This window comes from Tachypleus tridentatus, chromosome 9 (genome assembly GCF_004210375.1).
Source record: "Tachypleus tridentatus isolate NWPU-2018 chromosome 9, ASM421037v1, whole genome shotgun sequence".
Lineage (NCBI taxonomy): Eukaryota > Metazoa > Arthropoda > Merostomata > Xiphosura > Limulidae > Tachypleus > Tachypleus tridentatus.
This window is the reverse complement of record NC_134833.1, coordinates 139,249,983-139,273,804: the sequence shown is the minus strand read 5'-3', so window position 1 is coordinate 139,273,804 and position 23,822 is coordinate 139,249,983. Positions and strand designations below refer to the sequence as shown.

General features: G+C 31.3%; 1 protein-coding gene across 1 annotated transcript in view; it reads right to left on the bottom strand.

Moving 5' to 3' along the window:
• Positions 1 to 23,822, bottom strand: part of LOC143227498 (uncharacterized) — a 55,833-nt gene that overhangs the window by 11,220 nt on the left and 20,791 nt on the right. The window contains exons 4-10 of the mRNA XM_076458940.1: positions 15,030 to 15,132; positions 11,933 to 12,189; positions 9,613 to 9,987; positions 9,091 to 9,329; positions 7,501 to 7,565; positions 5,746 to 5,816; positions 583 to 639 (exon numbers count right to left, since the gene is read on the bottom strand). Of these exons, the coding sequence (XP_076315055.1) occupies positions 583 to 639; positions 5,746 to 5,816; positions 7,501 to 7,565; positions 9,091 to 9,329; positions 9,613 to 9,987; positions 11,933 to 12,189; positions 15,030 to 15,132 (1,167 nt within the window). The remainder of the gene's footprint in view (positions 1 to 582; positions 640 to 5,745; positions 5,817 to 7,500; positions 7,566 to 9,090; positions 9,330 to 9,612; positions 9,988 to 11,932; positions 12,190 to 15,029; positions 15,133 to 23,822) is intronic.

Below are 23,822 nucleotides of genomic sequence, written 5' to 3'. Positions count from 1 at the left end.
CCATTGATAAATGTTTTTAAAGGACTAGGCAAAAAAACTGAAACAGATACATGGCAACCTTAGAAATTAAACCTTAATACCATGCAAAAAACTGCATATCCTCTATAACTGAAGCTTTTGCTTTTGAATAACCAGGTGAATACTGTCAAATCATGGTTGACTCCACAGATATGTCCTAAGAAGTGTAAGTTACATGGTAGTATAAACCTAAATATAGTTTTTATGTAATGCATCAAAGAAAAAACTGGCATTTTATCATACAGGTAAGTAACATCTGTATGTCAAACACAAAATTCCAGTTATAAATAATACAGTTTAGATAATGAATTCAACAAATGACATAAAATATAACTAAAAATTTATTAATAACCTATTTTAATAATTTCTTAGATTCATATACATTTGCTTTTATACAATATTAAAAACACAACTGTATGCACTATTTTTACGAGACTGGTTACTTTTCTCTATATCAAATGACACTAAAAACACAACAGAAAATAACAAACATTCACTTCATTATACTAAAACACTAGGTTTATATGTATAATCATCAAATTCTGAGCTACATTATCTACCTACCCTTCAAACTCTAAAGAATTATGAGAGTTCACTGTTCTGATTCCTTCTGTTTTATCCCTATTAAAGCAAAGCACACAGTCATTAAAAATCTGCATTTCTCCAACCAAAAAGATTTACACAATAATGACACCAAGTAAAAACATTCATCTCCATGAACTGCTAATGGCAGTATCAAATAAGACAAAGACATATTAGAATTGTTTTAACTATGTAATGTATAAAGCCCTTTCTAATGAAAATATGTTAACAACATTTCAGTTACATAAAGGGGAGAATTTCCCAATCCTGGAAATACTTTTTGTAACATGTGGTGTTTTGACTGATGAACTGGTCTTTGTTTCACCTTCTCGCCAAAGAACTTGTTCTCTAAATAACTGACACATAAAAGTCCGTACCATTAATTCTAAAAATTCTGCAAATATCTGTATAAATATAGGTTCACTGTAGGAAGTACAATACAACTCAAACACAGTATATATATTATATAGAAACCACCATTACAAGAACTACATTACAACTATATGTATTATATGATCACAAAGCTATAACTAATCACAGCACTTTACAACTACTTCCACTACTGACCACCTAGATTTTGTTGATGACAGCACATTACAGCTACTTAAGTTATAAGGGGCAGTGCACATAAGAGGACTGGAGATGCTCATCCTTTATTGGGCATTATTCTCACCAACTCAAAAATATCATAGATGGAAAAAAAAATCAAAAGAGAGTGTCTGTGAGTCACTGAGGAAAGTTTATTGAATTACAAGAAAGAACTGATTATTTCAAATTGTGCAAACCTCCACATACAACCTAATAACCTACCTAAAAAAAATGCTATCTCACTATCTGTGAACACATTACAACTACTTTAGCTAATCTCAAAGTTTTAGGTAATTAGAGCACGTTGTAACTACTTAAACTTGTCAGCAGTCCTTAAGTTCAAAACTTATGATACACTGATTGTGATTTTAGCCTTAGGTCAAAGGACATGTCAAAGATTTTACAAGTGTGGATTCACCTTCATCAATGCGCCATCAGCTGTGATGCATCAGACTAAGTAAGCAATAGTTTGAAAGAGTCCACACTATTTGGAGTTTATACATGTGCCTCCCTACGACATAATTTCAATGATAATCTCAGATAAAATTGGAAATGCTATTAGTTTTAATAGACACAGATAACCATACACATAAAGATAAGATTATATTTTTATTTTTACATAGTAAAGGATAAACATATTAATTTACTTAAGTCCTTTAAAACCAAGCAAATATTTGTCAATTTGTTATAATTATTTAAAGATTTAAAATGGAAACTTTAAATAACTTTATGCAAGATATTTCATCAAGAAGAACAATTAAAAGTTGACAAATAATACTATAAAGACCATATAAAAGACTTTTCTTTCATGGGTATGTGCAGAATTGTTTCCACGAAGGTGCAAAATAGTATCACATTGTGAACTGAATAAAATACTCATATACATATGCTGAATGAATAGGGCCTGGCATGGCCAAGCATGTAAGGCTTGCGACTCGTAATCCAAGGGTCACAGGTTCACGCCCGCGTCGCGCTAAACATGCTCGCCCTCCCAGCCGTGGGGGCGTATAATGTGACGGTCAATCCCACTATTCGTTGGTAAAAGAGTAGCCCAAGAGTTGGCGGTGGGTGGTGATGACTAGCTAGCTGCCTTCCCTCTAGCCTTACACTGCTAAATTAGGGACGGCTAGCACAGATAGCCCTCGAGTAGCTTTGTGCAAAATTCCAAAACAAACAAACAAACAAAGCTGAATGAATAAAAAAGAATTACGTTTCTCTTTTTCTAGGAGAGGACAAGTGCCCCCTATCTGTGGATGCCCACGTTTTGCAGTGCAATGTAAAATTTGACTTTAATGCACAAAATATTTAAGATAAACTAATACAGATTTCATGAAATTAATATGATCACTCTAATATGAAAAAGCTAAGTGTTTGTCTTTTGTAAAACAAACAATTTTGGTTTTCCATTCATTTTTGAACATATTACTGTTTAATTCAACACATATTGAACAATAAATTTATTCACTTTTCTCAATGTAGCATGTATGATAAAATTTTTAACCGATATATGTTACTGTGTTATAATAGTTGCCCCACTGAAATAATGGTTAACCTTTTAGGGTGTTGGAAATTAATTATTGAAATGAATCAGTGGTATGTCTTTAGCAAACAGTTGTAAAATGTATGCAATACATTTTGATATACAAGTTAAAACTAAAAAGTAAACATAAATTGAGACACCTCCTACAGAGCTACAGTAATACTATCTTAGTAAAACCATCTGCCAATAGGAGCACTGACCTTAATATATGAACTATTTTGTCCAGAACTCTTTTACCATATTGCTTAACTTATATACAATACTTAAATATAAAAGAAACAACCATAATGCTGATTATGTATGTTAAACTCATATCTTAGCACACCATTAATGAAACAACTATAGCAACACACCCTCTTGTGTCACTACATAGACATAACCCCTTCCCTAATTCAGTGAGCTCTGTCTTCTGGCACCACTTCAGGAACTATGACATCATCATCCTTCTCACCCTTTTGGTGTTCCTTCATGGAACTATAAAACCACCATCTTTACTCTCTCCCCATATAACCTGAAGTAGCCAACCAGTAGGTGTCTGGAGTACCAAGATAACTGTTAATGGTACATTATAACTAGTTCTATAATGTAGCCAATAAAGTATTTGCTAATGAGACATCAGAACTAGTTTTACTATATAGTCAACAGTCTTTGCTAATAGTACATATTACATTCTTCTCAAATAGTGTACATTTTTTAGTGTGTTAAATTGTAATAGTTTTCTTTGTTGCTCATTAAATCACCTCTAAACTACATTAAAACTATTTTACTGTGTAATCACAAAGTCTTTATTAAAGACTTATTTATCAGTATACATAACTTCTAAACAGAATAAGGTATATATTATGTATTTATCAGGACTATGGAATAACTGAGTAATTACTACAGTCCAATTAATTTACCAGTCTGAAAAAACAATAGCTGGCTAAGAAAATCACATTAACGTAAATTGGCGATAAACCAGCTAATTAACTTGTAAGACAGTTGGAGGACCACTTCGTCTTATTCACGTTAAATGGTTGAATGACACTGTAGTGTCTCAAAGAGCGCTTTCACTTGATCTTATTCACATTAACAATTATTGAGAAACAATTTGTAAAGCTCAACAAATTGAAACTTAAATTATAACAAGGTAGAAGTTTTCAACATGGAAAATGCAATTTGGTTTCATCAATTTTTTTGAGGAACTATTGTTTTAAATACTATCTCTGTTTACTGTTAGCTCTGTTGTACTTTCTGATAAGAGGAACTATTGTTTTAAATACTATCTCTGTTTACTGTTAGCTCTGTTGTACTTTCTGATAAGAGGAACTATTGTTTTAAATACTATCTCTGTTTACTGTTGTACTTTCTGATTAGAGGAACTATTGTTTTAAATACTATCTCTGTTTACTGTTGTACTTTCTGATAAGAGGAACTATTGTTACTATCTCTGTTAGTACTTTCTGATAAGAGGAACTATTGTTACTATCTCTGTTGTACTTTCTGATAAGAGGAACTATTGTTACTATCTCTGTTGTACTTTCTGATAAGAGGAACTATTGTTACTATCTCTGTTGTACTTTCTGATAAGAGGAACTATTGTTACTATCTCTGTTAGTACTTTCTGATAAGAGGAACTATTGTTACTATCTCTGTTAGTACTTTCTGATAAGAGGAACTATTGTTACTATCTCTGTTAGTACTTTCTGATAAGAGGAACTAACTATTGTACTTTTTAAGAGGAAATTGTTACTATCTCTGTTGTACTTTCTGATAAGAGGAACTATTGTTACTATCTCTGTTGTACTTTCTGATAAGAGGAACTATTGTTACTATCTCTGTTGTACTTTCTGATAAGAGGAACTATTGTTACTATCTCTGTTTACTGTTGTACTTTCTGATAAGAGGAACTATTGTTACTATCTCTGTTTACTGTTGTACTTTCTGATAAGAGGAACTATTGTTACTATCTCTGTTTACTGTTGTACTTTCTGATACTATTGTTACTATCTCTGTTTACTGTTGTACTTTCTGATAAGAGGAACTATTGTTACTATCTCTGTTTACTGTTGTACTTTCTGATAAGAGGAACTATTGTTACTATCTCTCTGTTGTACTTTCTGATAAGAGGAACTATTGTTACTATATCTGTACTTTTTACTGAACTATTGTTACTATCTCTGTTGTACTTTCTGATAAGAGGAACTATTGTTACTATCTCTGTTGTACTTTCTGATAAGAGGAACTATTGTTACTATCTCTGTTTACTGTTGTACTTTCTGATAAGAGGAACTATTGTTACTATCTCTGTTGTACTTTCTGATAAGAGGAACTATTGTTACTATCTCTGTTGTACTTTCTGATAAGAGGAACTATTGTTACTATCTCTCTGTTGTACTTTCTGATAAGAGGAACTATTGTTACTATCTCTGTTTACTGTTGTACTTTCTGATAAGAGGAACTATTGTTACTATCTCTGTTAGTACTTTCTGATAAGAGGAACTATTGTTTTAAATACTATCCTGTTGTACTTTCTGATAAGAGGAACTATTGTTACTATCTCTGTTGTACTTTCTGATAAGAGGAACTATTGTTACTAAGAGGAACTATTGTTACTATCTCTGTTTACTGTTGTACTTTCTGATAAGAGGAACTATTGTTACTATCTCTGTTGTACTTTCTGATAAGAGGAACTATTGTTACTATCTCTGTTGTACTTTCTGATAAGAGGAACTATTGTTACTATCTCTGTTTACTGTTGTACTTTCTGATAAGAGGAACTATTGTTACTATCTCTGTTTACTGTTGTACTTTCTGATAAGAGGAACTATTGTTACTATCTCTGTTTACTGTTGTACTTTCTGATAAGAGGAACTATTGTTACTATCTCTGTTTACTGTTGTACTTTCTGATAAGAGGAACTATTGTTACTATCTCTGTTGTACTTTCTGATAAGAGGAACTATTGTTACTATCTCTGTTGTACTTTCTGATAAGAGGAACTACTTTTCATACAAACCCGTACTTCTCATTTCTTACCTCAGTTTCAATTTTGTGCTTGAATTTTTCATATGTTTCCTACACAACCAAGATGATGAAACTTTTGATACCTAAAAAGTATATTGATACTGTCAGTAAAGACTGCAGGAAACTATCTCCTATCACATATCATTATTAAATTGTACAATCATCACATGTTAATAAATGACATATTAACACGCATTTCTTAAACGGACGAAAGTGTGAATGTTCTGACCAAAGCTGTACTTTCTAGTAGTAGTTTAACAGGGAACAGACATAATATCATTGAACAACTGTATTATAATAGTACATTCTGGACTTTTTTAAAATAATACACAAACACTTTTACATTTATTTACACTGGTAACACATTTTTCAAGTGCTAAAAGTAGGTTATGTCTGTGTCTTACCATGGTAATTAATAATGAATAACTGAGAGTCAAAGTTCAATTCTGGACAGGAAGCAAAATAAATGTCTACCAAGCCCAGTAGGTGTGCAAGCTACCCTTTCCTAATGTGATTAGACAGAGATAATAGCTTAACTTAAGAGTTGTTAAGAAAAACCTAGGTACTTTAAGCAACTGTAAGGCTCACAGGCCAGATATTTCCATGAGAGTTTTGAAGGAAGTTATTGAATTGATACATGAGTCACTTGCTGACATTTTTTGTTAGTCCTGGAAGAGTGGGCAGGTGCTAAAATACTGTAAACTTGTTAATGTTGCACCTCTTTTTCTCAAGGAAGTTGACAACAATTGTCCAGGTAATTAGAGGTCTATCAGTACTAACGAGTTTTATCAAAATTATTCCTATTAATAATGTGTTTCATCAAAGCTACACCATCTAATAAGGTCCATCAAAGAACATCAACCAATAATAAGTTTTGCTGAAGCTACATCTATCAGTAAAGTGTCTTATTAAAGGTAAAACTACTAATAATGTGTTTTATTAAAGGTCCACCTATTAATAATGTGTTTTATCAGAGTTACACTTACAAACAATGAAAAAGAAAAGATATTAGCATTTTCATCTATTTAAGCCATCTAAACAAGTACCCACTGCTAGCGGTAGGGCAATCAGAATAGTATTTACAAAAATATTGAAAACATTTCTAAAGAGGTTATAATTCTATTGTACAAGTTACTTGTTAAGCCTCATAAAGGGTATTTGTGTTAAGACTGGGCTTCTTATATGAGAAAAAAATTGAAGTTTAACAAAAGGTTCAGAAAACAACTACTAGGACAATACCAAGTTTGTAAAGGTCATCATAAAATGACAGGTTAAACTTTCTGAAATTGTTTCCTTTTCAAAAACAGAAAGGTAAGAGCAAATCTGATTGAGATGTTTAAGATTGTTAAGTGAAATTGATATTGTTGAGATATCATAATTTTTGTATTTAATGATGAGACAAATATAACCTGGGTACATAAATATAAATTATGACAGAGCAGGAATCTTCTTCAAACAAGAAATCTTTATTTTTTCTAACACAGCAGTTGGCCTTAAGAATAGGTTGCCTTCAAATGTTGTAAATATAACAACTTCAAAAGGGGTTTAATTAAAGGCTTGATAAATATTTAAGTGATAATGGGTGATTTTCATATAATTGTTTCCTTTATATTTCAGTTTTGTTTACTTCATGAGGTAGTCTAGCTGGACCAACAAGTCCCTTGTTTGTTCTTACATTTTATAGTTATGTTTAATTAAACTAGCTAATCCTGTAAGTATAATTTTTTGAAAAAAATGATGTTAATAGAAGATTAAATACAAACTAACCTGTTTTTCCACTGGTCCAACTGATACACAGGAAGAAGTGGTTTTCTTCTCATCCTTTTCAGGTGCTAATAATTAACATTTTTGTTTAATGAAAGATGTTCATAACATTTGAACAACAACTGTTTCATTTACAAATAATCAAATATTAAAGTATATGCAATTAATGTATTTATAACATACAAATTAACATAATGTTAGGGAACACCTTTTATTTTAAAATCTTGAACAAACTCAAAGTTGTAATAATTAAATCTGTAATATTAGATTAACAGATTAAAAGTGCAATACCCATACTAAAGATGACAGATAATGTTTTTACGGATCATTCTTTTCTTTTCAGGAATTTTAGAAAGCTCTCGAAAATGAACAAACTCATCCTAATAATGAAATTTATCGTTGTTACAACTATAAAGAATAGGCTTTAATCAGGGTCAAAATGACATATTTTGTTACCCTGTGCAAATGCTGATTGTGCTGCTATCCCTCATCCCTATCCTTTTGCTATTACAGAATTACACTCCCCTAAGAACCTGCTACCCCATGCAAATACATATGCTGCACATCAGGTTCCAAAGGTCCTGGTTTTAGTAAAGCTACATCTACCAGTAATGAGCTGAATTTTCAAACTTTAAACCTATCACTTTCATCCAATTTAAAATTAACATAACAAAGTTTCTTAAAGTCACAATGCCAGCAATGAGTTGCAAAAGTCCCCAGTTTAAACCTATTAGCAATCAGTTGAGTTCACTCCATTTTAAACCTTGAGGAGTTCAGGTGCACTGACTTTCCAAGATATCAAGCATCTGAAATATACTCTAGACTCTGGAAATGTTAAAACAGAGAATAAAACAATCCTGAACATCAAAGAAAAACACAACTACTCAAATGTACAGATCCTTTATTTCCAAATAAATTAATGTTCAGGTCTTTACTTGGTGTTAGTTATTATGACAGCAATAGTTCAGTAGCACATCTATACAAGATAAATACAAGACCAAGAATTATGGAATACTCCATGCTCTGTTAACAGAGTCAGACAAAATTCTAAAGCAGTCTGCCACAGTCATATACTGCTTACGTCAACTTTTAATCCTATTATATACAGAAGTGCACCACTCAACTTACAGCTTGTAAAATTCTGTGTACCACCTTTTAAAATGGAATGAATACAACTTTACTCCAGGAAGATATGATAAACGTTGACCTAAGATGTAGCAAGCCTGATCCTTACTGAACAACTGCTGTAGTATGTACCCTTTGCCTAAACTGCACGATCATCACAAGTTTGTGACCTTTACAAGTTTAGCTTACACTGACATTATTATTTACATGCAGAGTATTTCTACAAAACTTCTGAAAAAACTCAAATGAATATAAATGAATAAAATATATTATTTGTTGATTCTGGAAATAAATATATATTGTTGTATTTTATGCCATCACAACATACCAATAATGAGGTTTAATTTCTTACAATCTAACCCAATAATGGGTTTAGCTTCCATGAGTCTTAAACTTTTCAACAATAAATCAAAAATTGTTTAATCTAAGTTACCAATAATGTCTTTAGACTTTTCTATGTAAACTTACTAATAACAATATTTCTTTGAGATTTAGAAGCACAATCCTCTAGACTGCTGTTTAGACATCTTCTTGCTAGGGATTTGTTGTATCTTGTTTTGGTAAGACTACTCTCTTGGTTAAACCTTGGAGGAGTAATAGGATGATAGTGGTAGACAGAAGAACCATTACCAGGACTACGAAAAGAAGCTCCTCGAACTGGTGTAACTGGTTCTTTCCTTGAACTACTGTTGGTTTTAATACTTTTTCTGACATAAAAGAAAACACATTTAATATCATATTTAAACAGGAAAATTACAAGTTTTGATAGTATATTAAATTTGATTTAACATGTGCATTTCTTGTATATAAAAACAAAAAAATACAACAAGTGGTTTTGACATGTATGCAAACACATATTTTCAGAATATCAAAATTAATTCATGCTGTAAAGCTTTAGGTTATGCCAAAAACATTGACAAATATTTTGGGCTTTCACACACATTCTATGAAAATGTAAATTAATACGTTTAAGATAAAAAACTTCCTTACTTTGAGCTTAACTTTCCAACTGATTTTTCAGATCTTTGGTTTTTGCCTTTTTCATAATATTGTGATTTGTTCAAAGACTTCTTTCTACCAGAGTTCTTAACAAGTTTTGATGACACAACATAATTTTTGTCATCACTGTCATCTGAGACAAAGCTATCCAAAATGTTTCTACGAACCGATGATAAAATGTTTCGACACGGTTCATCATATCTATTATGTTTCCCTCTCCATCCACGTTTCCTGGTATTACTGAAAGAGCTACATGGAGTTGCCTCAACAGTTGTTAAACCTACAGGAGAGGATCCAGGAGGCTTTTGTGATTTTGTGCACTGAACTGGTGTTACAAGAGATGGCAATTCTTCCTGTTGCCATAATCTAATTTTAAAAACAATAACAATTAGAAAATTCAAAGTATAGTAGAATAATAAATTTAATAAATTTTTAAAATATATCAAAATCAAAGTAGCATATAATTTACACCCAACAACTGACCAATTTCCAAATGCTATGCTTATACCAAAAGAATGCCCTTAAACTTCAAGAATGGGATATTGCTGACAATAACCTCATAAAATTCAGTTGATACTAGTAATGCTAGACTGTCAGTTCTGAGTGTCTATACTCAAGTTATTGAACAGCATACTGATTTAAGACACATTTGAATCAAAATTTCGTAAAGGTTCCTACAAATACAAAATCTGATTATGAATTTTTTCAAATCTTCTTCATATCCTATAAGTAATTTTGTAAGTTTTATACTGCCTTAAACTCATTCCAAAGGGCATTTTGCAAATACAATTTGAAGAAATACTTTCATTACAAGTTTTACTACCAGAAACTTATTGGATGTTCGTGTGCATTACTGTTATTTTTTTACTTTGCTTTTAAAACTAAGAAAAAGATTAACATATTTAAATATTTTAAAATATTTCCACAAGTTAATAAACTTTATGTATTTGTTGGATGGTAAGGATATAAGCAAATATATATATATACAGAGAAAGAGGGCTTACCCTCATTATGGTCTAAAGAATATAGAAATTTTTTATTTATAAATGTTTGTCACAAAAAAAAAACCTCTGCAATTTTTTTTGATGATTTAAGATATTATATAGTCCAGTGAGAGAAAAACATTCCATATCCTTTACTTGACCATTAAAGAAACAACCATTCATTTATTTTTGAGTACCATGTGACTATCAGTTGGAAGTCAACTTTTAAACAGCAAAATCTGACTTATCCTCATCCTCAAATTATAAAATGAATATTTAAATTCACATATCAATAAATCAGTATTTATACTTGTGGTTACTGAAACAGTAACCTTGACCTCTTCACTTCAGCTGTACCATTTACTCTAATAACTTAAATGTTACCATTTTTCATGATTTCTTAATAGGAACCTTTTATTTGATCTCTTTAGTTGAATTATATTGTTCAATGACTAAATAAATCTTCAACACTTTTCATTCTTATCTCTTAAGCTGTATGCATTTTAAATAATCTAAACAGTGTATTGCAAATAGCAATATGGCTAATAAGGTTTTGAGTAGCATCTATTGAAACATTGAATTTAATACAAGGGATATTACTTTTTCACTGTACAAATCATTTGTAAAGCCTTAATTAGAGTGCTGTGTACATTTTTGGGCTTCTTTCCTCAAGATTGTTGGAGAAGATTACAGAGAAGAGCCACTAGGATGTTACTTGGGATGGTGGAATTGTCCTAAGAGAAGAGACTAAAATATTTTAAATTTGTTTACTGTGGAAAGGGGAAGAGTCAAAGGGAATTTGTTTTAGGTGCTTAAAAATATTAAGGGTATTGAAAACAATAGGATAAAGTAATATATTCACATTTTGACAGCACAAGAATCACCTGCAGTTCAGACAGTATTACTTCCCAAACAGTTTGGCTAGCTTTTGGAATGAGCTGCCTTCAAGGGTGGTGAAAATAGAAAATCTAACTGAGTTCAAGAAAAGATTGGATAATACATGAGAAGTAAGGAATGGTTAGAGAGAGGAGCTGGAAATGACAACCTTGATGAATTAATAAGCTCCTTTATGTTCCTTTAAAATTTTATGAAATGTATAGATTAACAAAGTAAGATATTTATCCATGACACACACTTCAACAAACCAGTATATTATATTCATGATAAGCAAATGATATTTTGTATTTTGTGGAATAATTGTCTCTGTATAGTCTCTAATACCTTAGGTACAACTTAATACTATTTTAACTTTTGAAGTTTTCTAGAATTCATGTCAATTAGTAACAGACATTTGATGTTTTAATTTAAAATGAAAAATAAATAGTTACCTGTTACAAACAAAATGATAATCATAGGCTGCAAAGGTGTTTTGATGTTCAAATATGGGTTCTTTTTTCTTCCTTACAGTCCTTTTCCCAAGAGTTACATTCTGTTTCCTGTCAACACATGACCATTTGGAAGTATTTTTCTTATTTTCATATGCTTCTTTGCTGGTTTCTGTAACCTCACTGGATATATGGTAACTGTGCTCTATTGTAGGATAAACAGTAACAAGGGAATCCAACTTTGTACTAGCATGAGGAATCTAGTGAGGGATAAAAATTATCTTTGAGCCACTTCTAATAATTTACTTTCTATACAAAAAACATTTTCTCAATATAAGCTTCTAATCAAAGCAAGTTACCTACAAAGGTGAGAACCAAAAATAAACCTAGTAATGAGTATGGCTATTTAAACATACTGTTAAAACAACCTAACTTATAATGATTAAGAGTAAATTATTTCATCAATTTGGTACCTTCATTGTTAATTATACTTACAGCTATAACATATGTTGTAAGAAGTTTTGCATTAGTAGCCAATATAATATTATTTTATTAACACACTGATAGCTAAACTATACAGTAAGATCAAGTGAATTCAAACTATAAGATCCCAGTTTACAGAAAGGCAAGTAACTGTTGATTAAGAACCAGTTTCAGACAGGTGGTTATAAGATGGCTTTAAACATTTGATTACTCTTTATCCTTGAATCTTCTTTCTGCATACAAGAACATCAGCAGCTGCAACTCTAAACTAACACTCACTACATGTACAGTATGATGGTATGAAGTTTTCACTCTTGTTGTAACTTCTTCTCTTATTCTAGTGAATTTTACACATTTTTTTGACCAGTAAAGCATTGAAAGCTACATATCTATACGTGACAAATGACCACATACTCCTGACAAGTGCATTCTACATAATAAGAATAAAATTTATTCCAGAAGACAGGTATTGAAAAAAATTGAGTTTGGATATAAATATATAAAAACAACTAAGAGTTTAGTCACACTTTTGTTTACCAGAACAGGATGTTGTCCTCTGTAAGGTAGAGCAAATCCTAGTGGTTATGTGTAAGAATAAACTGCACAAACCAAGGGTAAGCAATGTTGTTTAAGCTATTATAGGCCAAGGTATGAACATAAAATTTATTCAAGTTGAAAATTAGTTGCAGTTCTCTTAGTTTAGTTAATCAAGACTTTAAGCAAATTAACTTAGTTTGAAAGCAAGTGTCAGGAACAACTATCAAATTCAACATACAATCCTGTGAATATTTGTTTTGTAATAAATTCTCACTTCAAAGTTATAAATCTGATTATGTATCAAGATATATTTCTTCTCCACTGTATTAATAAAAAAGTCTAAAAGCCATCAGACAACCTTTTAGATCTTTTATCCCAGTGAGCTCCATGTAATATTATGGTTGAAACATTTATGATAGTGAGTTATCATTCAGCTTTATATAATGTGGTTGAAGACCTTATCATAATGAGTCAAGATGGAATGAAGCACAGCTTAAGATAACATAGAGTGTACTGTAGCTGTTAGTTACAAGCAAACTCTTAAACAGCAAAAGCATTCTAAAACTAACAGGTTATTCTCTAGCAGGCAATTCTAACATTATTTAATAAACAAGTGTCAATACCATGAGCATAAAATTCAGTGAATGTTTTATCAACATTCAGTTTTGCATTATACTATTTGCTTAGATGTATGACATCTAACCTATGTAAAAGCCAATTTATGTCGCATTGCACTTGATTTCTCAAAATAGGAAAATTAATAAAGTCAAAATGCATTTATTCAGGTGTAATAGCTCAATTACTGTCTGCCCATTGCAATTTAGTAACGGGAGGTGCAAGAGGGTCATGAAACCTTATAAGTGTAGTGGGTGTTGATGTAATAAGCATAAAGTGAAGACACAGGGTTGGAATCACCTCACCAAGAGCCTAGAGTGAAAATAATTATAATGAAAGCAAAAATATTGATTAATTTTAAACTTAAATTGTTTCTGAATTTAGCTATTTTCTATTATATCACCAACAATTTTAGTAAAAATAAAACCTCTTTAATCAATAAAGACTAAATTAAGAAATCAACAAACATTTTCCAGTTTTGTTGTCTATACATTTCATTTTACATTTTCATTACATACCCTAACAACAATATTAGGTTATCCTTTTGTTGCTAATTAAGCAACATAACATAAAAGCTATTACTGGAATTTAGTGTTACTAAAATACACAGGCTTTTCTATATATATCAGAAACTGCTAATCTAACTGGTATTGTTTCAATACTTATTCTATGAATATATCATGAATTGATTCCATGAATTATCTTAATTTTGATTGACTCTTATTAAAGAAGTTTACTGGCATCCAACTGTCTTAACTGCACTTTTCTGCCTCTTTGTTGGTCAAGGTTGATTTCACAAAATCAATTTATTTCAGTTAGCTATGAAATATTAGGTTAGAGTATACTATGGGATGAGGGTGGTAGTACTTGCTCCATCACTTTTGACAGGCTATACATTAGTACCACTTTAAATATGTCACATACACAAAATTTCTTGTTTGTTATATATATGTTTTTCCTTGGTAATTAAAATTACTGTTAAAAATACAAAAAGGTTGGCCTTATTTTTATAAAGTTAATATTCATAAAATAAAACAAAGAACAGAATACAGTAAACTGTAATCTGCAAGTTCTTTTCAGTATTGAGAAAATCTTGAAATAACAAACATATAAGCCCATATGACTTTTCATAAGAAATATAATTTTATACATCTTTAAAAATGACTATACAACTAACAAACCTTAAGTTATTTATTCTAACTTATTTATTAAATGTCATTCAAAGACCTACAATTTCAAAATGGAATTTACTGTAAACAAATGACTGAGATTTAAAAATATTCTTTAAATATTTATGGGTTTGAAATCTCAATATGATCTGTAACAAAAATTAGGAAGTCAAGAAACAACTGGTGTAATTTTACACTTAGGGAGGTTGGAATTTCGTACTTGCTTAATATTTTAGGTACTTTATATGTTTAGTAATTTCTAAATTATCTTTTTAGAAATTTCAACATGAAGTTACCTTCTTTTTATCTAGTGATAAAGTATTAGCTTTACTTTCACTGCATATGTGTCTCTTTCTGGGGTAAGAAACAGTTCTTTGAAGATATTTTTCCTCTTTAACACTAAAAGAATAAATTTCTATAAGCCCAACAACATCAACTGAGAAAATCCATATACAATTTCACTTCTTGATGAGGCAAAAATATATCAATTATTACATAATAACTATATGTTTACAAATATATAATACAAGACAACATGTAAAATATGATAAAGCACAATCCAGTCACCTCACAAAATGAAGAATGTTAAATACACACATATATATGCAATTATGTACGTTATCACAAAAACTGAACAAAAATACTGTTACATTAGTACAGGGCTGTTTTATTACCTTAATTAAGCAGAGGTATGTCTAAGTTCTTACAATTCAATTTTTTGATTAATCAAGTACTTACGAGAAAAGGTGAAGTAAAAAGAACACTTTGGGCTTTTGTAGCAATTGGAAAGCAGAGTCCCCATCCAACAGGAAAATAGATCACTTGTAAGTCAACTACCAGAAATATGTCAGAACACCACAAAGATGTCTATAGCCAACATTACTTACCTGAAGTGTCCTACAATGTGATAATAACATAATATTTAATACAAGATATCTGACAGTAAAAGCCTTTGTAATTTGTTTCTAACCACTTTAGCATTTTGACTGTGTACATGTTTTTAAGATTCAAAGCAGTTTATTGTCAAACAAAGTATATTTTTTATTTTACTTAAATTATCATATACTGAATTTCTGTTTCAACACAGTTTATTTCATTATTGAATTTCCAACTTTAATAACCAAGTAATTTACCAACGTAATTCTTTAGAATACAATGTACAGCTTGCTCTGATTGATGTTTTCACTCAGTGACCATGATTTAGTTATTGTAGAAGTGATTATTAATTTCTAGTATTGATTCTGTCAAAGTATTCTTATCTATTTGCAAGATACCAATCAAGAATTACTTCACAATCTGACAAGACTTTAGTAGGGAAGAGAATCGAGAGCCAAGCTAATCTAAGAGTGAGATTATAGAGAGACTTCAACTAAGTTGGTAAAATCTTCCACTGAATGCTAAGCAATCTCCAGCTCTTCATCAGGAATTTCAATGCTTCATACTTTGTTCACCCACTGAATCAAGTTAACTGTAGCCTGGTCAATTAAAGACCATTGATAATACTTGGAGTTAAGGTTATCTTGCAAGTCATCTTGGCTCAATGAACCTGATGAAATTCACCATGGGAACTGCAACTCAGTGGTGAAGCCATAAAACATTGATCAAAATATGCACAAGAGCTGTGGACAATGGTGTTTTACACAACCAGTTAATGTTATAGTTGGAATAGCTAATGTTGCTTCCACACAATATCAACGTGTGTATACAAGGTTGCTTGTAGACATGAAGTCACTGGTTGAAGACTGTGCAGATAATCTCAGCCCAGATCTACAAAGAAAGCTTGGAAATAATGCTACTGATAAAATTTACTGGGATAGGTTTTGGATAATTTAGCAAGCAATAAAAAATAAACTTTATCCAGCATCACATCAACCAGAATTGCACATGCTATAAAGCAACTGACCATGCAGACTTCCTTAGACAGAATTAGTTAAGTTTCAATCATCACCAGTAATAATCATAAGAAATAAAGGAGATATGCCCAGGTTCTCTGTGGAATTCAGGAAAGTGAATGCATTATCACTCAAAACACAGGTGAAGTTCCTAATACTTTGAAGATCTATTTGGTTTAGTTCACTATATCTGGTTTTGTGCAACTGACAAGTCAAGTTATACAACAACAATAGAAATAAGATTGCTGTCAGCACTTAACAACATTTGTATGGGAGTTGCATTATGTTACTTAACATCTGTAATGTGCATATCTGTTTTAGCAGCTTATAAAACTTGCATTACATAGTTACATACTTCCTTGCTATTTGAGTTTTCTCACATATATCAAGACCCTGTTAAATACCTGAAAATGTGACCAGAGAAGCATTCTCTCATGCAAATACATGCAGAATTTATAAAACAAAGTAAATTGGAATTGAGTGTCTAAAGATCTTGCTAAGATAAAACCAGTGGAAGACTTACCTGAAGAGAAAAACAACAATGATGTTTGAAACTTTGTAGCCTTTGAACTTTATTATAGACATTTTGTGACTAATGTTTCTATAAGGACAACAAACAACTAAGAATCAATTCCACTTTATGTATATTGAAGATACATTCCAGTTAGTAAAACCTGACATGGTTAGTAAATGCATTGATGTCAACTTATCATAAAAGGTAATATCTTGCTTATCCTATATAAAGGTGATTGATGAATGAGAACAGTTCTATCAGAAGCATACAGCAGCTTAGAATATGTTATGGCATACAAAAGGTGAATATTAACATCCCACAAATTCTGATAACTGCACAACAAAACAAAACTGCTTGTAGTCACAGTATCCATCAAGTATTTTTTACAATTATTTGTATGGTAGATAATTTACTGATATAATAGATTATACATCACTTAAGTGGCTAATAACCATTAGAGAACAGAAAACCACAGACTGAATAAGATGATTGCAGAAATACAACTGTACAGCACAAACCAGCCTGGAAGCCCACAGTGTTAAGCTATGAAATCGACACTTTAAAGGGAATTGCAACCCTTATTTTTTGAAAAACTGAATAAAATTTCATAGCAAAATGTTTATATGATCTTCTGTGTTATAAAATGAATTACCATATCAAACTAGGTTATCTAAAATATCATGTTCACACACTTTATTGAAAAAAATTAAAAATTATGATGGTGTTATACCATTGAAAAGATACAGTTCTAATTTAATGTAACAAACATTTACAAATATGCTCTCAACAAAATAAGAAGTCTACAAACAAAAGATTCAATGATGAAGATCAGGTTCAAGGGGAATAAAGTTGCATAGTAAAAATTGTTATATCTCTGCAATGAAGAAATAAAAAAGATACAAAGAGAGAGAAAACATAATAAATAATGAACACATCTTCCATTATTGTATCACATACTATCTGTTATTTCCACTAGAAAAAAAAACAAAGCAACAATTTATATGCTCTCAGAAATTTCTGATCCAGTGAATTGTTCACTTTTATGTTAGTAATGTTGGGTGTATTTACTCATAAACACTGACATAGTGTCCTTCTTCTGAGTTTAAATCTCCTACTATTTAAATCCTGTGTATATTCATCATACACATAAGTGCACATTCACATACAAGCATTCATAAAATCAAATTAGTGAAACAGAACAAGTTGATCAAAGCATTCAAACATGAGAGAACAAAACTTAATGAAAGAAAACAGAACTGAAATATAGAACTATTTAGGAAATACCTTAAATAGACAATTGTTATTACTGTTTTTTGTTAACTTTAAAAATTATGCTACTACCTACTACATATGTTTATCATGTAGGTGTTTATCAGATTTCTATAGATGCAAGATTCTTTACAATATTTGTCTGCAACTTGTTGGCAATAAATTTCAACAATAACTGGACCACACACAACCTACTTGTTTTAAACTATTATATTTTCACAATGAACAAGTTAAATACAGATACAAAAATTCATTATACTAGTGTTTAACATAGTTGAATATCGAATATTAAATAATTCTCTTCTTCATTAAAAGTCTACATAGTCTTATTCAATTAAGAATTCAAGTGACAAGATAAATTATTTCTTCTCTCTTCTGTTGTCACAATACAAGCTGTGATACTTTCATTTTAAAAATCATCCATTTTGATTAAACTGACAATCATGCAATCTAGTTTCACTTTTTTACCTTTACTTTTTTGCACATATTTATAACATCCAACAGAAAAATCTAGAAATATCTAGCCCTCTAATAACAGATATTACACACAAAGAGTAAAACTTAGAATTTTTTAGTAAGATGACATCAAGGAGATTCCAAAAGCTGAGTATGGCAATCAATCTGCATATAGAATGTATGGCTCGTACAGAGTTACATAAGAAAAATTATCATAGCTGTTGCTTTTAAAAAATAATTAACTTTTAACACTCTTGTTATAGAAACTAAATAATCACTAAGTAAACTAAATAATAATTCTTAACTTGAACAGTCTTGTATACCCAAGAGTGTTTGAAGATATTCTTGTTTTTATTAATTTGGCTTAATAAATTGTCTGTTGTAATTTGTACTTCCCTTATGTTTACACTAAAACATAATATCTGTAAATATGTATCTAATAATTTTTAAATGGCTTACTATTATTTTGATCTGGATATTCTTATGATCTGGTTTTAATTTTGCTCTAGTCAAAGAAGTCAGTCAATGTAAGAATCAAAACATTTTGATTTACTTCCTGCCTTATTTCATTCTTTTTCTCTAAATGTATTTCTCTAGCTTCTAATTTTCCTGACACTCTATGACTGTTTGCTTTTCATAATTCCTGATTCCGATTCCTTGTTTTATATGGTTCAATATGCAGATGTTATTGAATCAATGTAGATTTCATGTATTTTTCATTTATTATCATGTTATAAATGGGTTTACTTTGACTGTATCTTGTTTGCTTTGTTTTATGTTATACATATGAATAAGAATTTTATGACAAAACATCTGTTATATCTTTAACTCAAATATACATAGTTATTCATTTAGTACACAGTACCATGTTGCCTGTCTTACTGTGTTCTATTGTACTCGTAACCAATCTACCAAAGGATTACAGTTTTCCTGTAATTTTAACTGATTATATTACAAATATTTAACTGGAAGGAAACAAGATTTTGATTTAGCTATATGCAAGAGCTCCTTACTTCACTGTCCTTCAGCTTATATTTCCAATAAAAAACAAATTTATCAAGTTCTACTTTAGAAAATGCTAAATCTGGTCAAAGGTGCTAATTTAGACCCAACTGTTGCTGTCCCTATCCAGGTCTAGTCAAATTATCCACTGTTACAGGTGACTGTTGTATTGAATTCTACCTTTTCTATATGGGACTGCTCTATAACTGTTATCTGGAGCAGAGGAACTTTTAGTCTCCTTGAAGTGAAGATGGTATGATTCTCTTTCCTATCCCTGCCAGGTGGCAGGGTTTTGGATTGTAGTTAACTTACTGACACTATATGTGGATGTCAGTTCCAAGTGTCATGGGTTTTGAATGTGGTTGACTTGCAAAGTACAGTCCATCATGCCTTAGTCACTCAATAGTTAGGGGCACATTCTTTTCATTTAACCCACTTTTATATTAACTTCTGGGACTGACTTTCATAAATATTATATAGTTCAGATCACTTTCCAGCCATAGTTCTCTCACAATTGGATGTGCTACTCTGTTTTCCATCCACATATGCAAACTTTTACAATGGACAAAAAGTATACCCAGTTCAGAAGTGGTCTGATTCCTCTCATCAGGTCTTGCAATCTGACCATCTCATCTTAGGGAATATCCTTTTGAAAACTTTCTTGGATATTGTTTGGATGGCTTAATTCTTTGTCTCCAAAGCAAACACAGCCTTTAGACAAAGCATAAATGGCTACAACATGTTTGTTGCAAAGTAGTCTAGGCATGCTTGATTATCGAAATATTATTTATAGTATTATACATCATAGTAGAGGGAAAGGGATGTAGACAGATATTCAACTACAAATATGAAGGTTTTGATAAAGATAAATTAATTTTAGACTGTGAAAAAAATGGCAGGAATATAAACAAGATGAAGAAATATTTACACAAGCATAACACAGCAAGCTTAGCACTGCCCTCACAGTGAATATCTACTGTAGAAATTCCAAAATGACAGGCAGATAAAGACTACTGAAATATATATCTATAACTGTCCTTGAAGCTATCAGTAAAGTGTATTTTACAGAAAAATAGTGTATCAGTAAGCATTATATCAAAAGGAAGTAATAAGTGAAGAAAATCAGTAATAGCATTTTACAAATATATACCGTTTATTTACAGCAATCATCATTTCTTTGAACACAGATTTGGTTTGTCCATGCATCCTGTGCAAATTATAGTGGTGCAACAACGTTTTCCAGGGCTATTGCACTGCACACTGTCTCAGTACGTTCTTTCACAGTCTGAAGATATTTAACTCCAATCACATTCTCCACTTCATTCCCTTTCTTCCAATGTTTGATTTCCTTGGTGGACAGTCTATGATGTCTTCAGGTGTCACCTTTGCAGCTTTGTTTGTGAGCCCATCAATGATGTTTTTGTTTTTTTTAAACTTGCAGGCTCACTGTCTTTGTTTCATTTGGCTGGCATAAACTGTAAAAAGATGTGGACATTCAATAATCCAGTGGTATACTTAATTCCATCACTTTCAGGTTTTGCAGCTGCACATACTATAATATCCTATCATCTGGTCCATGCAACTGCAACCATTCACCAACATGTTGTAGTCATCCACAACTTCTGACTTTATTATGGTATTTGTTCTTCCTCCCATTTGAATGGTTTGTACTGTAGTTTTGTTTGATCCCAACACACATGGCTTTTTTTTATACCTGTTTGTCCCTCCAACCAACATGGTGTTTTGTTTCCTGAATCCATAAACTACTTCACCTTCTGATGGCTAAATTTTAGACTTTTCACTTCTGCAGGAGAGCCAACACAGTTGAGGTTGAGTGTGAAGGTGTAATTAAAACTCTACATGTGCACAGATAGACTACAACAGATGCTGAAATGGAGTACCTGTCAGCAAACCCACGATGACCTGGCTGTATGGACTTCAGAAGAGTGTCAATAACCTTGACATCATGTGTATAGTCTATGTAAAGATCAAAGTTGTATGCTGTGTTCTTTCCAAAATAAATTTTCAAATTAACAGCACAGCCAATTACAGAATTGCAAAGCACAAATGTCTTGGTGTGATATTTTTGGCTTGCTTGCATCAAACTGCTTAACTACAAAATAACCATCTCATTAATACATACATTTTCATATGGGTAGAAGGCAGACAAGAACTTTTCCAACAACTTAGGTTCTCCACAAATTGTTCAATCTTTGTTTTATCTTTAAGTATCTGGTTCACAGTTATGAAACATATTGTGGTCGTTATTCTCAATCCTAACTCCAGCAAATATCTGTTGGTATGAAGATGTTTAGAGATATCCAGCAGTGGACTACTAGTCCCTGACCTTGGGTCAAGAATTCAGAGCCATAGCGATCCAAAGAAATCAAAATGGTCACCAATTTATTCACCAATAAAAGTTTAAGGAAACTGAGTTATGAATAGCTTTCATCTAAATCCAGCTTCATGTTTTCTTGTGACTCACAGAATGAAAAGTTAATGCCAGTCTCTCCTTCTTCACCTACACATCATGCAAGTTCGCAATTCTTACAATCTTCTCCTGCTCCTGTAACTGTCCTCTTGGACTTGTTAAGCCTTTTTCGTATAGTAACACCATTGGTCTTTCCTCTGCTTTCATCTTTACTCACACCTGAAAGTCCTGCTACAGGACTCTCATCTCTGTGACTTTCACTAGATTTATCCAACTCTCACTTTACAAATTATCATCAAGATCACTGGGAATGAAGTCATTTTCTTGACTCAGGAGCCCCTTGTATAATTTCCTAGCTTGCTCACAAGTAAAGCAGCAAGGCCTACCAGAAGTAGTGGACATGATAATTTTTTTTGTTCCAAAACAGCAGTTCAAAACACTTGCAAAAATTGCTGAAAACATGTGTTTCTTCTATCAGATTGGCTCTCAAATGGAAGATTTTCATTAACGAAAGTAGTTCTACTTATATACTGAAGATATAAAATTGATTGTGAAATGGAACAAGATCTACAAGTTGATATATCAGTAGCTCATCAAAATAGGAAAATGAGCATGCCAATATAGCAGCTGTTCTGGGACAAAGAGTTAAGAATCTGATGAATCAAAACATTCTGATCTTTTTCATTTCAAAATTCTGTGAAAATTTTCATCATCATTATACTTCCAATTTGAATTATAATTCCCATGTATTACTTCATATTTATTATAATTAAAAGCCATTTACCATTTATTAACTCAACTCACCAAATAACCCAAATCCTTTTGCAAAGCAGCAGCACCCTCTCCATTGCCAGCAACAAATGAAAACTTTAATGTCATCAGCAAATTTAAATAATTTATTGATTATTCTTTTATATATCATTGATGCAAATCAAAATGAGTAAGGGTTCTAACACTGAGCCCTAAGGTACCCCGCCCAAGACATTAATCCAGCTTCACTGAACTCCATTTATAATAACCCTCTGATTTGTTCTATCTAACCAGTTTTCTACTCAATGACCAATATATCCCCCATACTAACAGATATAGTTTTTTTTACAAGCCTTTTATGTGGTACATTGTAAAATACTTTCTTAAGCTCTAGACAAACCAAATCTACATCTTTTCCAGGCCATCATGTATATAACCAATAATCTATTCACAATGTCAAAAGATTAGTAAGTTCTTTTTTGCACTTAAATTAATCTAACTTGAATTTAAATGTATAAAATTGTATATATTTAGTTCCTAAGTGATTTTCTAGTCTAACAAGTAAACTGGTAATGAAGCATTGACATTATAAACTTAACTTGAAATTTTACAGAATGAATTTTCAACATGTAGAAGATTTGATGTTCACTCTCACCTCCTAAGTGTTAAAACTTTCTTGCCTTAGATTCCTGAAATATGTTTTCCATAGTTGAAATTCTAACTAAAAAGTATAAATGAAGAGCTGTAAGTTTTTTCAGAAAAAGTGAAAAGGATA